Genomic DNA, 15828 nt, shown 5'->3' on the forward strand with positions numbered 1-15828 from the left:
ACGCCCAAGCCATTTCACTCATTGTTTGCTTGCATTGGCCATCCCAATAAGTCCCCGGTTCTTCCTGGTCATCCTGTCTGCCTTTTTATGTTGTAGGCTATCAACATTGTTTTATGCTTTCAGTCCGTTTCACGAGCAATGCTCTGTTCGGCACCTGCAAAATGGCAATTTCAGTCTGGTATCTGTTGAGCTATGCCAATAGGTCTAACTCAAAAAAATGCGAGAACTATTGCATTTCTAATGCTTGTTTCTTCTTCTCCTTGTCCAATGATGTAAATTAAATGGACCTGGCAGGAGTTGTTTCTCTGTCTTGGCAACTCCAATGTAAACCAATCTGTCTTTGTATCTTTGACATGCACAGGTGTACACTTTCTTCAGAGAATAAATTACAATCGCACATCAGATCTCTGTTTATCACAGCACTTTGAAACCTTAGGATGCCATGTAAAACATTTATAGAACACAACACAATTAAACAATACCAGACAGACAAATCTCAAAACTCAGGGTTATACTTTTTACTGAAAAAAAGAATAAGTTACAAATAGATTCTTTTTTAAGCGCAAAACAAGCATTTTAGAAATTAACTCGTCGAGCTCTTGGTGTATGGCAGTCTCAGGCCAAGATGCCTCTCCTCACCATTAGAATGGCAGTCTCAGTCCAAGAGGCCTTCTCATACTCCACAATGGCCAGTCTCACACTAAGAAGCCTCCGCACCACAAACATGGACTATTTCAGGCCAGAGGTCACCTAACCAATAAAATGGGGTGTCTCAGGCCGCAAGTCCTCCTTTTCGGACATAGGCTGTGTCATTGGAGCCTCAAGGGTCTATGGTTCTCACTGGTTTATCCGCCTGTCAGTCTAGAATGGCTTTGAAGAGAGAATGCGATCTAGACAAAGTGGGCCAAAGGCAGGGCGACATGCCCCAGGATGCAGCTAAAGAAACAATTACAAACAAATCCCTCCCCTCTAGGTAGGTGGATGTCAGTGCCCCCTGTAGCGGGGGCGTGGATCATCACGGCAGGATTTGATTATGGCTGCATTAACTGCCAGGCCTGGCTTCTCAGCTCCTCTGATCCATCACAGTGACTGACTGACCTAGCCTTTCTGCTCCTAGCTGCTGTCACTCTAACTACTCTAAAAGTGAGTTTCTCATTGCACTAGGAATGCTGAGGAGGTTTCTGGGAATTAACATATACTGGACAAGTAGAGGGACTGGAATTATTAGCACACAGAGGCCTGTCATATTTCATAGTCCCACTCCGCCATTTCTCATGCCTTTTTTCTGCCACTCATTTATTTTGGGAACATCAAAAGATCTGATTACTATTTACTGCCCATTACGCAAGCAAGCCTGATACCCACCCCGTTTTGCATCCCTCCAATTCATGCTCAGCGCGTGCCAGCCGACAGCCGTGCATGAACCATTGGCAGCTCTGCTATGAATGCAAACCACCTACCCGGCCACACCCCTTCGGTGATGCTGCAATCACCCCCATCCACATATAAACCAAGACATAAAAAATGTATATAAAATGTAAAAAAGCAAACACTAGAAATACAATCTGTCACTTGTGCAAATTGGCAGCATTTCCCTCTGGGGTTATAGAGATCTACTACTGAAATCTCTAGTTCCACGTTCTTTCTGTTTCATGTCTACATCTGTTCTGACTTTACGTGGCACGAGAAATGTCCCACACAGTTTCCATTGTGGTAAGTAAACATGGACGAGCGGGTCCCTGACACATCATATCTGTGAGGCTCAGGATCCTGCAAACCTCCACATTCTTCTAAATAGACTGATGCCACAGAACCTCTCACTAGCCACATTAAGGAACTACAAACTTTTCTTATATGCACGTGGTCACTACTATGCTATCGACTTGCAAGCAACAGTTCTGATTCCAGTGTGCAATAGAATGCTATCTCAACCACTGTCACTGAATTCTCAGTACGACACAGATTCAAATACTAGAATGCCCACGAATTCCAGCGTGGCACCAATACTCTGATTCGACTGGACCCAAATTTCTGAGTGTCATGTCGTCTCTGATATCACTTTCCCTTCAAATTTCAGTGTCCCACCAATTTAGTTTCCAAGTGAGGATCAATGATTGTAGACTTGTCATGATTCTCATTAAAAGCCATTTGCGCTGGTTTGTGAACAGGATTATATTCCATATCAGCTTGTGCCCATGAGGTCTAGAGTACCACAGATTCTCATATAAAATCATGTCCACGTATTCCAGCATGGCACAGACTCTAAGATAAATGACAGCCAGTGGTCTTAGAAGGTCATAGGTTCTTACACAAAATGGCCTCCATTCTTTCTCGTGCCATGGACCTATCCAATGTGCCACAAACTTTCCAAAGTATCACAAACTTGAGAATGAACCTGTATCCACATATTCCAGCATGGCAGGGTTTTTCAGGGAAAAGCATGCTGATTTAGGGCGTCAAATGTTCAAAGCTAGCATCTCTGTCGTGTTCTGCCGCTAGAAAGGTGAAATAGTGCAAAGAAATTAGCTGCAGGCTGCTCCACCCAGATTCATTTTCCATCGGCTTCCTTTGAAACGTGGCATGCCATCCAAGTCCAACCCGAAAGGTAGGACTGAAAATATTCATTCTCAATACAGAAGAAGAAAAGGAAAAATGCTGCCCATTGTCATCTGGGCTACTCGACTCAGCTGCCTCAGGCCTTCCGTGGCTGGACCCCAGAGTTCCTTGGCTGCGGACTTGAGCGGATCAGGGCGGTGGTGAGCTCCTCACTTAGAGCCATCTCCTTGGAGTCCAACAGGTGGAACTCCGCGCAGAAGAGCAGGAGGTGCAGGTAGAGGGTGTTAAGGTGTGGGTGCAGCTCCAGCTTCACAACAGCTTTGAAGTGAGAAGCGTATATGTGTCCGAGGAGGTGGAAAAGCAGGCGGAACACCTTTTGGATGGCAGGCCGGAAGGTTTTTGGAAACTCTTGAGCTGCGGAAAGAAGAGAGAGGCATGAGAATATGCAACAGTAAACCGGAAGTGACCTGCTGCTACTTTGAGAATGTGTATGTTATGTTCTCTGACCTAGGTACCAACTTTAATGCACGTGATCCTGAGCGCACAAACACACACAAACCCATGCAGATATTACAGTCATACTTGTTATTTACAAAAGGTGAAAAACTTCTGTAGCAAGTGCTAATTGAATTCCGAATAAGATGATATTTTGTTAAGGTTTTCTTCTCACTTCTTCTATGCTACTCTTCATATAAGAAGATGAGGGATGTCTTTCAGATATATTTCTCCGGTGTTAAGCATCTCCATTGGTCGATTTACTGTTCAATCATTTTTATTGGCATATATGTTGTAACAGTGTATTTGTATGGCACAATTACTGCCTGAAACAACAATTTATGCAGATTGAAGTTTGTAAGGACAGATGAAATTTCTGTGATTCCCTGTTTTGAGCGACACAAGTAAAACCCCAGTAGGTTTGTGTACTGTGAGTTGCAGACCCGAATGGTTCAGGAATGCGCAAGCTGGGCCTTACATTTGGCAGGGGGGGTCAAAAGAGCTTTTGGAGGACAAGGTTTATGCTACTTACCCTGTAAGCATCTGTTCTTGGCATGTAGTGCTGTAGATTGACATGCTTTTCATATGTCCGCCACCTAGTGTTGGGCTCAGAGGATTAAAAGTTGTTTTTCTTCAAATAACTATTTTTGAATCACAAGAATATGTGACTCCTCCCTTTGATAACAATGCGCAGACTCCTTCATTAGATTGTTTTGTAGCAAATGGGTGAGAATGGAGTTGGAAATAGTGTAGAATATGTGATGACCACCAACTGAAATAGAGAGGGGAACCAGACAGGGATGCCCACTGTCACAAGAGTTGTCTGCACTGGCAGTGGAATCCCCTAGCTGCTAAGCTGCGATAACACCACACCAACTCTGCACTGAGATTACAAAACAGGCCCTTATTCATCTCAATGTGAGCAGATGACATAACCTTGTATGCCAGGGGACTACATATTAACCATGACCCTATCCTGAGGGAATTTGTTAAATTGGGAGGCCTGTCGGACATGGTATATTGCAACAAACAACTATACAAACAACTATGAGCTCCTCCCTGAGGCATCCCGCCTCAGGTACATGTGGGCCCTGTTCCACTGTTAACTGCTGCAGACGGACTGAGCAGAAGAGACCTGAAGTGGACTGGCTAAGTGGCCAGATATAAGTATACAGAGGAAAAAACAGACACTGATGTTATCAATTGTGGAAAGGTACTTAATACATAAACTTCAGGCCTCGAAAAATCCACTCGCAATGGCGAGTGAGATGTTATCAGGTCGAGCTATTTTTAGCACTAACTCGTTGGTGCTGGCTAGTTTACTTAAGCTGGAAGGAACAGGTGTTCTGTTCACTGAAAGAGTGAAATAGCAATAAAGACGCCTTTAAATCTTGTTTTTGTCTTGACATATGCTGTCTGTTCAAGGACAGAGGTCAAATGTCAATTTGTCTTTTTAATAATTGTTGCTTATCTGTTCCTGGAAAATGGTTTTTATTTTTCTTTCCTTTATAGTTAGTGATTTTTGTCAAGTGAGTTATCTGACAATAATTTTAAAACAAAAGACTGCAAAATGTCAGTTTTTTTCTAACACAAAATGTAAACAGCTTGTAAATGAATAGTACAGGTATTTTTGCAAAATATATCAGGAATTATGAAATAATTTTTTTGGTAATTCTGAAGTGTGATCCAAACAAGATTTACATAGGAGCGAAACAAATCAGAACACTTTACTTGGTGATGTGCAAATGACAAATATTTGCAAAAACTCCATTACCAAACATTGTACACAATATAGTTTTAAAACCACATATCAGTGGGAAATTCTATGGGCATTTCAATGTAAAATCTGCTGATTGCAAATTACAGTGTGCTGCTACTTTAGGTTTTAGTTATGTATTTATTAACGCCTTAACCACAGCGGCAATTCCACCGCGATGTTGGGCGTTCCATTAAGAGGGCGGGCCGTGTCGGCCAAAGGACGTGCGCTGCACTACCGAGGTAGTGCTCGCGACGGCCGTTGGCCGACAGGTGCACTTAAAGGGTTAAATGTTTTTTAACATGATTTGAGAAGCATTTCTGCCTCCGCACAGAAGACAATGCGGTTAATGAATGAAGGCAAGCAGAAATGCTGAACTTTGGGTATTTGAAGGTGCTCCTATCTGTGATAAACAAGAAAATGGCATCTCAGGGAATTAAAATACTTGACAAGATCACGTAATTTGAAACCAGTTTATGGGTAAAGAGCATTATAATTTGGTCGAGTAGATTAAATCACTAGACCTGCAGGTCTAGTAACATTTTTAGGATTTTTCAAGGCATGCACTTGCCTTGGATTTGCTAACATGTATTGTCATGCCATCTTCACCTCTGTTGTTGGTGCTATGGGTCTGCTTTTTGCCTAATAAAAAAATAAAAATCATATTTGGCACAGGGGGAAGGGCAGCTGATGGGGGTGATTACCCACCAAATCCCACTTCTATCTCTGTACCACTTTCATTTTCTTGCCTTATCCACTTGCTCCTCTCCCTCTATATTTATTATTATTATTTTGGGATGGACACCACTTTACTCTCCCTTTTTTCACCCATTTTTTCTCTTTCTACATTTTCTTTCTCCCCATGCTTAGCCTTTTTCTTTTTTTATGGGGTCCCCATTCTGAAATGCCATTCTCCATTCTCTTAACCCTTTTTCTAACCTACCTCCCTCTGCCTTTATCTCCTGTCCTCTTTTTTTTAGCTTTAATTTTAAAACTATGTTCCCTAACCGGGATTCGATAAGGGGGCTAGCATTTGTTTTTCAACACTTTTTTCTTTTCTTTAGTAACATACAATTATCTTAACTATTCGTGGAATGTGGCGGTACCATTATTTTTGATCAAACTATATTTCTATTAATTTGCTTCATCACCAATTGAAGTTTCTATTAATTGGTTTCTCAGAACTGAATGCATATTACAGTATTTTTCTATCAATTTACAACATTTCGCGTAAGGACATTTAAACCTCCTGGCCAAAATAGTTTACACCAGTTCAGGTTATTAATCTTTTGAGTAGCTGCCTTTCGTATTCATTACATAATTTTTTTCTGAATTCTAGAATAAGCATAATTTAACTATTCTTATTAAATGAAGCATCAGCAGATTGCTTTCCCGTTCAGTAAGGTCTGCATTCATAATGAACGGCTCAGTAATCTTCCGGGTAACTTTAGTCTCCCAGAGTTACTTGTCCATGGGTACCAGTAGATCGAGAGGACCAGACTTAATAGAGGAATACAAGTGGGGCCTAAAGAGTCCTTAAAGAAGTAAGAATTTACCAGGGGATTAGAAACTATATGACAGATTTCTCAATTTTCAGTTTTTTTACATGGAAATTTCAGCTGCTTTCGACTGACAAAATTTCGATGCAGAAATGAACTGATACACAGTGTTCCTATGGATCTTATAATTTCAAAAGGGCTAGTAAGACCGATTACCAGCCCAATCAAAATTAAGAGGCCACTCATAATAACAGCCTTAGGGATGCCAAGTTTTCTAGACAGGTGCCTTGCTACCAAATTGATTAGGAAGATTGTTCGAAGGAAATCAGCTACTGAACTGTAAGAATGGTTTTGCAGCTTGAAGCTCTTCCCGATTCACATACTGTGCATTATTCCGCCATTTAGTGGTTGGCTCTGGATTTGGTTATTTACAAACTGTTTTTTCTCCTAGATTGGTGTTGACTAGGAGTGGGAAGTACACTCTGGTCTTCCAGTGGAATTTGCAGTTTAGCCCGTTCAGCTTGGAGCACGAATTTCGGAAAAACCCTGCCAACCGCTGCGTGGCAGAGTTTTTTCTCGCGCATGGCTCGTCAACTGTAAGTTGGCGAGCGAGAAAGTCAAGTTCTAAACCATATCCTGACTAAATTTCTCAATGCAGGTGGTCGCGGCAGGTTGCTACTGCTCGCGTTGAGAAAGCTGCCACTCACGGCGAGAACGCAGCTGCTCGAGTAGAAAATCTACTCCAGCAGTAGAAAGAAGCAGTGCCCTCTGATTGTACAGCATGGGACAAGCTCCCTGAGCTAAAAATCAGTGCAAGCAGCGCGACGTGCCACAACTCAGCCGCTCGCTGACCTGCGCGGAGTCTCGCAAAGTTTTGGGGGAACTCCGCTGAGTAAAACTCTGGGAGTTCCGCCTAACCCTGGTGTTGACACAGACATGGGAAGTATGACAACTGTAATCTCACAATGCCCTCTAATATGATTAGGTTTTAGATTTTTTTATTTTATCAAACTTTTAACCCCTCACATCCTTCACTTGGGAGTTGGGAGGGCTCCATATTAATCAGAAGTGCTTCAAGATGGAAAAACATTCCTACAACTGGTTTCTGTAGTAGTATGAATTCTCTTCTAGATTCACTTGCTGGAGATCGATTTAGTGAGTTATGCTGACTCTGCCTTTGTCGTTACCTACATAAACACTGAAGAACCCAATAATGCACAGCATGTGAACCTAGAACAGATTTCACGCCGGAAATCTTCTATTTCCCTCATCTTGCAGAATGTTTTCATTCACTGCTGGTGGAGAGTCTTGATTTAGCACAGAGCTCTTCAAACTGGATAACAGTGCTTTGCTTTTAGTGGAAACAAATGAGTGGCAGTTAGCCGCTCTGTAATGGGCCATCACTAACATCTTTTGTTCTTTGTATCCTGGCAGGGAGAAGCTGCCAAAAGGAAGGGACTCCAAATATTCTTCAAAACCCCCACCCCCATTTCTTATAATCGCATTGTGGATACTTTTACACATTAGTACCGCCTGGTTGACCACAATAGTGTGGTTGGCAATCAAGTATTTGATTGCATTTTTAAAACGGGATCAGAACTTAACTACAATGGTTAAATAAGTCTAGACATATTTAAATATTGGCAGTTTAATAGAATAATTGTGAGAAATTTTGAAAGGGGCCAATGATTTTTTTTCCACTGGGGAAGGCACAGCATTAAAAAGGTTGACGACCACTGACCTAGTGCCTCCTGAAACTGGCTGCACATTCCCAGTTACAGAAGACAAGCACAATATTTTGCGGCTGGAGAAGCAATAGCGGAACCAACCAAGTAACTGGAGCCCTGGTAGGAGGGGAAACAACGGCTTAAGACAGAAATAGAAGCACCCTAGCTTGTATAGCAGCTGGCTGGAATATGAAAGGACCCTGGTATACTGGGCAGCACTATTGCATATCGAATGACATACTGAGCAGCACCATATGTATACTGAGATGCACCTAGAGATACCGAGAGGCGCCACAAGCCTACGGAGCGGCTGCACATGCACACTGAGCAGCACTACATGCATAGCGAGTGGCCCGCAGGCATATCCCGAGTCAATAAATCAGTGAGCTACACCACAGGCTTGATGGTGCAGCAGACAAAATCAAAGGCATACTCAACGGTACGTGGTGCCAAAGGCACAATGAGCAGTATTCTGATGTAAATAGAAACACTTCGGCATATTGAGCAGCACCCATGTATGCAATATAAACATTGGGCGCGGCCAAGCATATATTGGCAAATGCAAAAACAACAGTTGATGGGCAGAATGCAGACAAATGTCATACATTCACCCTAGTACAGAGATCTGGGCCTAAATCCATCGTTTTTTGCACTCCACACCACCCCAGTTCAGACATGGCTTTATGCAAATCAGCCTCGACCCTGTGCCTCATGGGAACAGTCCAGCCCGAACTGCCAAGCCATGTCTTCCCTGGACCGGAATCAAGCATCCCAGGACCGGTTTCTGGCTATCAGCTGTCATCAGCCAGGATAGCTTGACTCCAGTGGTGTGGAGAGCACTGGACTCACGTCTGAGCATACCCGTCCCACTCGGGGTAACAAATGCAAAAACAACAGTTGATGGACAGAATGCAGAACAATGTCATAAATTCACCCCAGTACAGAGATCTGGGCCTAAATCGATCCATCGAACTGCCAAGCCATGTCTTCCCTGGACCGGAATCAAGCATCCTAGGACCGGTTTCTGGCTATCAGCGATGGATTTAGGCCCAGATCTCTGTACTGGGGTGAATGTATGACATTGTTCTGCATTCTGTCCATCAACTGTTGTTTTTGCATTTGTCACCCCGAGTGGGAAGGGTATGCTCAGATGTGAGTCCCATGCTCTCCACACCACTGGAGTCAACCTATCCTGGTTGAAGACGGCTGATAGCCAGAAACTGGTCCTAGGATGCTTGATTCCGTTCTAGGACAGACATGGCTTGGTAGTTCGGGCTGGACTGTTCCCATGAGGCACAAGGTCAAGGCGGACTTGCATATGGCCATGTCTGAACTAGGGTGGTGTGGAGTGCAAAAAAACGATGGATTTAGGCCCAGATCTCTGTACTGGGGTGAATGTATGACATTGTTATGCATTCTGTCCATCAACTGTTGTTTTTTGAAGTATATATTGGCAGCACTCTGCTGCTATTTTGTTTTCAGAAACAGGATGTTGTATTGGATATTTAAGGAAAGGGAAGAATGTGTGGCTTCATATCTCATGGCACAGAATTGAAAAGGTACACCGTTTCTACTGTGGTATAAACATTTGACTGTTATGTATACAAAATGTCACATGCTTACAAAAAATGGGTGTTGATTTACACCTTCACCTACTCGTATATTTATGTTTTTTTCCAATTCACAAACATTCCCAAAAGTACGCCCGAAAATTGCACCCGCAGCAGGTTTCCAGGCATAGATCCCAAAATGGTACATCTTCTATTTCCTCTATGCAAAGTTTTCCATAGCAGAGAAGTCCACAGATGGGAATGGAGCACCCTGTGCAAACGATCGCACTTTCTTTTCTTGGAGGGAAACATTTTTCTATGCGGAAAAAGCCTTTCCCTTAAATCCCTCCCTCCCCAACAAATGTGGGGGTGATATGCTCTCCTTCCTACCCTGGAAAAGGAGTTAAGCCGACATACACTGAAGTAAATCTCTAACCATTTCCAGGCTAGAAAGTAGTCGGCAGAAATAGAACAGTAGCTAACAGATGACAGCAAAATGGTAAGTGGAAAAAAGATGAGTTTCAAGAAGTTTGGGGAATCGGGTAAAGTAAAGATTGAGAGGGAGTAAATACTATGTTTGACTGTGTAAACAAGAGGGACCTACCTCCAATGTGCACTTTCTTAACAGAAGGAACTTGTACAAATAGGCATTACAAGACCTGGAAAAGAGTGGTGGCATGACAGTGGCCATGCAGTAAAGACTAGAGCCATGATAAGACTGTGCCAGCAATACTTACAGTGGTTAGTCGGTTGCGTTAGGTATTGTGGGATACCAAGTTGTCCAAGGGAATGAGGACAGAGCAAATGAATGTCTTTGAATGCAGAAACTAGAATGTTTTTTGCACCAAACCCAGGTTGGAATCCTTATATTGGCGTAGTTCCTTCGGTAGTTCTGTCTGCCTAAAGGGGAGTCACTAACCGTCCAAATTCTTTCATGGCATTTGTATCCCCTTTGGCGGCTGCTAGCTTGTATATGTATCGTGGCGAGGAGTTGCTTATTTCCAAGGGATAGGAGCATCCAGTGCAATATTAATACAGAGGTTAACGAAACTGGCACACTTGTTAGCGTCATATTGAAATTGTGGTTAGTTAGCGTCATATTGAAATTGTGGTTTGTAGAATTGAGAATAGAAGTGAAATGGTGAGTGTGGACCAAAGCCTTTTGAACAGAGATAGTATGTTTGGTGAACTCATAACTGGGAGGATGGATGTCAAAGAATATCAACCTGCTATTGGATCAGATTAACTTGAGCGCAGACGTTAAACGCACCAAAGGGCGGGGAGGAGGGGGGGCAGAAGGTGGGGGGATAGAAAATTAAGATATATAGTGTTTCCACCACAGCATGCTAGGGTTACAGAAAGTTGAGCAAGCAAAACTGCTGCACAAGCGTTCATGGGGATGTGCATCAGTTTTAGCAGAGATCCATGATATTCACACTGAAGTCTCCACGAAGGATCAGATCTAAAGGAAGGCATTGAGTTGAAAAAAGGTAGTTGAAAGTTGAGTTGCTTGAGTGGCTGGAGCCAACAGATTAAAAGAGATTTAATGTTGCACTTAGGGGTTATGGTAATGCTAATACGGAAGATTTCTGCATCAATTGAGGGAGCAATGGAAATTGTGGAGACAGAGTGGGTTTGCTGATGACCACCACCGTGCCCCCAGGCAGAGAGATAGGGTTGAGGCGAGTGATGCAGCAGCCAACTCTAGTGGTTACAGAGAGGGAGTCATAAAATTGCAAATTAGCTTGCGAGTTGGAGATAACTCAGTAAGACATTTGGGTCTAGTGTACTCAGAGGGCAGTAGTGGAGAGCAACAATACGATTTCTAATAACAATAGGTTGTAGAGGCCAGACCACCAGCATTTCTGGCCCTGTACTAATATGGTACGCAGACAGAGTTCACTTAGGTGTGCCAGAGGCGCACACTCCCGCATATATATATCTACTGCACATCTACGCTGGAATAGGCAAGCTACAGCTCTTCAAATAGGGAGGGTGTAAGGAGTGGGGCTAATAGGAGGAACAAGTCATTTTGACATCATGCTAGCAAGGAGACACAAAGAGCCCCTGACATTATGGTGAAGGGCAACAGAAGGAAGAAAAGTGTAATGTGAGCAGCTACGTGGAAATAAATAGTAATTAACAAATAGTAAAAACCAATAAAGGAAAGAGCGAATGAGGAAATGATGCAACTAAAAAAGCCGGCAAAACATACAAGGGGATAAGAGGGGACGAAGTAAAAGTTTAAAACTCAGCACAGTAATGATCCAGGACAGGGTCCTCATGCTCCTGAACAGAGGCAACACAGCGGCTCTCATGATGCTCAACCACTATGGAGCATGCTACATGATTTCCCTTCCTGTCCTCCTGCGATACCTACATGGGAGTGGAATCCAAGGATCTGCTCTCAGCTGCATCTGATCCTTCATTACTGGCAGGTCTCATGCAGTCTACCAGGCCCTATAGTCTTCAGATGCCCGCAACCCCATCTGTGGAGTGCCAAAAGGCTCTTATCTCTGTCTGACCCTCTTCAACGCTTATATGATCTCGCTAGCCACAGTTATCCACTCCCATTACATGCTCTCCTATGTGGACGATAAACCACTTATACTTTCCCTCTCAAACAAGACCTCGGCACACAGAACAAGTTCACGACCTGCGTTACCGAAGTCTCAGACTGGATGAAGGCCCACTGTCTAAAGCTGAACTCTGACAAGGCAGAAGTCATAATCTTCAGCAAGAACACCATCACCATTGGATCCACCCTCAGCACCCACGCCAGAAATCTCGGGATTCTCAGAGACAGCATATTGGACATGACCATGCAGGTCAACATCGTCTTAGCATCTTGCTTCTACACCTTAAGGATGCTAAGGAAAATCTTCAAATGGCTCCGAGAGCAACACCTGCAAATCTGTCACTCATGCCCGTGCCACTAGGAAGTTGGACTACAGGAACACCCTCTACCTCAGCAAGCAACTCACCAGAAGATTGTAACCCATTCAGAACTCGGCAGCAAGAATCACCCTCAACCTCCCACGCAGCACTGCCATCATAGCACACCTCAAGGAGCTTCACTGGCTCCTGATACACAAGCACTCAGAGTTTAAACTCCTCACACCTTCAAATCACTACACAGCATGGACCCGGCCTACCTTAACAATCGCATCTCCTTTCACAAATCTAACAGACGTCTCTGCTCGGTGGACGCCTAATTGCACACATCTCACACTTACGCAGAACCAAATCTGAAGGGGGGGCATTCTACATCACTTGGAAAAAATGAAACAACCTCCCACCACACACCAGAGCCTCCTCCTCAGTTCTTGCATTCTACAAAAAAGCTGAAGACATAGCTTTTCGAATAGCTCCCCTGCTAGGCCCTCCTGCTCAGAATACCCTCCTGTGTGATAGTGTGCTCCACAAATAAACATAACATAACATAATGCGCTATGTGTATTTGTGGGGGGGGAGATGGGGGAGTGTAACCAAAATTCCAGTCCTACTGATAGTCTGCAGATTTCAAGTAAGACACCAAGACTTTTTCTTGTCTTCTGCCTCTCTCACTTACATGGTCCAGCATCTTATTTGTCATGAGTACAAATATTTTTTCTAATGGTATGTAAATGTATCCGATTGGGGAGTTAGAGGTATTTATTCTGCGAGTTATCATTTTAATCTACTACCCAAGACACATGCATTCACATAAAGAAAACTAGACTTTTGTTTATAACCGTTTATATATTTGAAAAGTATGAAAGTTAGGGAGAGTTGGAAAATATAATCTTATTTCCTTTTCCTTTTCATGAAAACTGTATTTCCATGGAAGCTATGTTCTCCCTCAACACCTCCCATGGGAAATAGGGGCCAGGTATACTAAGCATTTTAACTGTCACAAACGCTCCAATTCCCAATTTGCTACAGTTATAATGCTTTTTCTTATGTACTAATCACTTTTTTGGAAACAGAAATGTTTCCAACTCCTAAAAAAGGATTCCGTATGGATACCAATTCTTATCTGGAAGGGGCATGTTGTAGCCATCCTTTTCAAATACTGTATCAGTATCTTATATATCAACATTTATAGAACAAAACCAGGAAGAAAAACATTGATATTTACCGGGACCACTGCCAACTCTTGAACAGACAAAACTAAACTCTTCTTTAAATGAAGTCCCATTTCCTTTAAAGAAAACAGACTGCATTTTGAAAAAAGTTTAGTTTCTTGGAAGACAATCACAGGCATGGTGATGTACTGTCCCTAGCAGGCTGCCATCCCTGTGACGAACTTCCTTCGTAGAGTTGCATTTGCAACGTACCTCAATAATATTTATGAGGTAGACGGATTGCGATCCACAACGATCCAGATTTTTAAGAACCGACCTATCAGTGCAAATTGTGACCAGTATTTTGCAGGCAGATATTTCTGCATCTGGCCCTATGGTCCCATTGTTTCTTGCACTTAGATTCATAGAGTTGAAAAACAGCGAGCATGTCACAAGCATATTTAGTCCTTTTTCATTGAATATCATTTCCCAGCAAAAGTCTATTTTCTCCTGCACGGACAATGCAGGTAGAGGGTGGCACAGAGAACAGGTATTCACATGGCTTGGAATTAAAGAAGTATATTTTGCTTCTTTATTCGTTGATAAATTGTTGTACGCCGAATGATGATGTAGTTCAGTGACCCGTTTGGGCAATACTGCCAGTCCCTCACAGAGCCTAGTATTCCCTCTAGCACTTGTGGAGCCCCGCCCACACTGCTAACGCCCAGTCTTTTAGTGCCCCATTCAGGCACAACCCATAAACATGGACGATGTCCTCCTTTTTTTCGCCCTGTCTCGTTGACCGTCACTCACAACGCTGCCCCTTCGCTAGCTACTGGTCACTCCCCATGTCCATCTAGCGCATCTAGGCGACTGTCACACAAAACACTCCCCACATGCCTCTGTCACTCTCAAGTGCTAGTGCTGGTGCTACACATTTCTTCCCTTTTGCACAACCCACCCCCAATCCCTCAAGGTGCCAGTCATTCAGTGTCCCCCCCACCCTTGCTCAAGCATGTGCTCCGCCCTTTGATCAATGCATGTGCTCCGTGCCTTGCTCATGCATGTTGGCCACCCAGTGTCCCCGATTATTACCATTCACGCCTCCACATTGCCAGTTACTTACAGTGCTTGGTTGGCACCAGCTCCTCGTCTGTCAGCAGTTTCTGGACAATGGTGGCCGCGTAATCTGCATACTGTGGTGCGGAACACTTCCGCTTCCTGCCCTTCTCGTCTGTCCACTGGAACTGACTGTAGAAAGAGAGACACATGTCCTTTGTTAATGTCAGGAAAGACACCACCGCGTTTGATGTACGTCCATGTGTGTTCAGTTTAAGAACACCCATGAGCCCTGGCATGAGTATGTCAGCGGCAGTTGCGTGTTGTGCTCACAAAATCAAGAATCTTCATGTGTCCTCATGAGCTCTGTAATGCACCTAGAGGGATGCTCTAGATATGCCATGTGCACCCAGGGACCCAGAAGCCAGAAAACACTCTAAACCGAGCACTCACCTCCCAGAATCCTCTGTTTATTGCGCCTCTGGGACACTCAGAACTCAACACGAGCCCTTCCACCAGCATGCACTTGGTTCATGAGGCTGATCAAGGAAATATGATGCTAGCCTGATCTATGTCTAGAGCTGTCCATCAATTCTGATCCAAGCAGATGCTCCACACATGAGGCTGTTGGATCTCCCTGCGGCTATGGCCAAACTTTACTCTTAGTCTACAAGATGATGGCTCTGTTGGCAGAAGCCCATCCTTCCATTATGAGGCTATGCCGGGCACCTTTAGTCCTATGCTCTCTGTTTATGAGGCATCGGGTCCGCACTGACTCCAGCATGTCCTTTTATGAGACAAAGGGCTCTGATCATTATACTATTCACTTATGCAACTGTGGGTCATCTCTGATCCAAGCATGCTCTTGGGCTATGCTGTTTAATTCCGGATCCCAGCAGCCTCTCAGTCCGGAACACTGGAATGATGCGATTCTTCGTTTTCTGCACTATTATGGATTTGTCACAAAATCCATCATCTTCTGCATAGTTTGCAGATTTTACCCAAAAAGTTTTACTTCTAGCTGAAACGGATCAAAAGTTATTTTTAATGCTGCCACACTTTTCACACAGCAGCAGGCCCTTTTTCATGCCATCTTTCTTTGGCTGATTGTTGTATTTAGGTGTTAAAAATGATACTAAT

At 43.6% G+C, this 15828-nt stretch overlaps 1 protein-coding gene across 3 annotated transcripts in view; it reads right to left on the minus strand.

Annotated features, from left to right (window-relative positions):
- Window positions 1-503: 503 nt before the first annotated feature.
- The window catches only part of LOC147701490 (MOB kinase activator 2-like), a 163987-nt gene continuing 148662 nt past the window's right edge, over window positions 504-15828 (minus strand). For all 3 annotated transcript variants that reach the window (XM_086930182.1, XM_086930181.1, XM_086930180.1), the window contains exons 5-6: window positions 14756-14880; window positions 504-2970 (exon numbers count right to left, since the gene is read on the minus strand). In XM_086930182.1, the coding sequence (XP_086786308.1) occupies window positions 2693-2970; window positions 14756-14880 (403 nt within the window). In that variant the 3' untranslated portion in view covers window positions 504-2692. The remainder of the gene's footprint in view (window positions 2971-14755; window positions 14881-15828) is intronic.

The sequence above is a fragment of the Lissotriton vulgaris genome, chromosome 7 (assembly GCF_964263255.1).
Source record: "Lissotriton vulgaris chromosome 7, aLisVul1.2, whole genome shotgun sequence".
In the NCBI taxonomy this organism is placed as follows: domain Eukaryota; kingdom Metazoa; phylum Chordata; class Amphibia; order Caudata; family Salamandridae; genus Lissotriton; species Lissotriton vulgaris.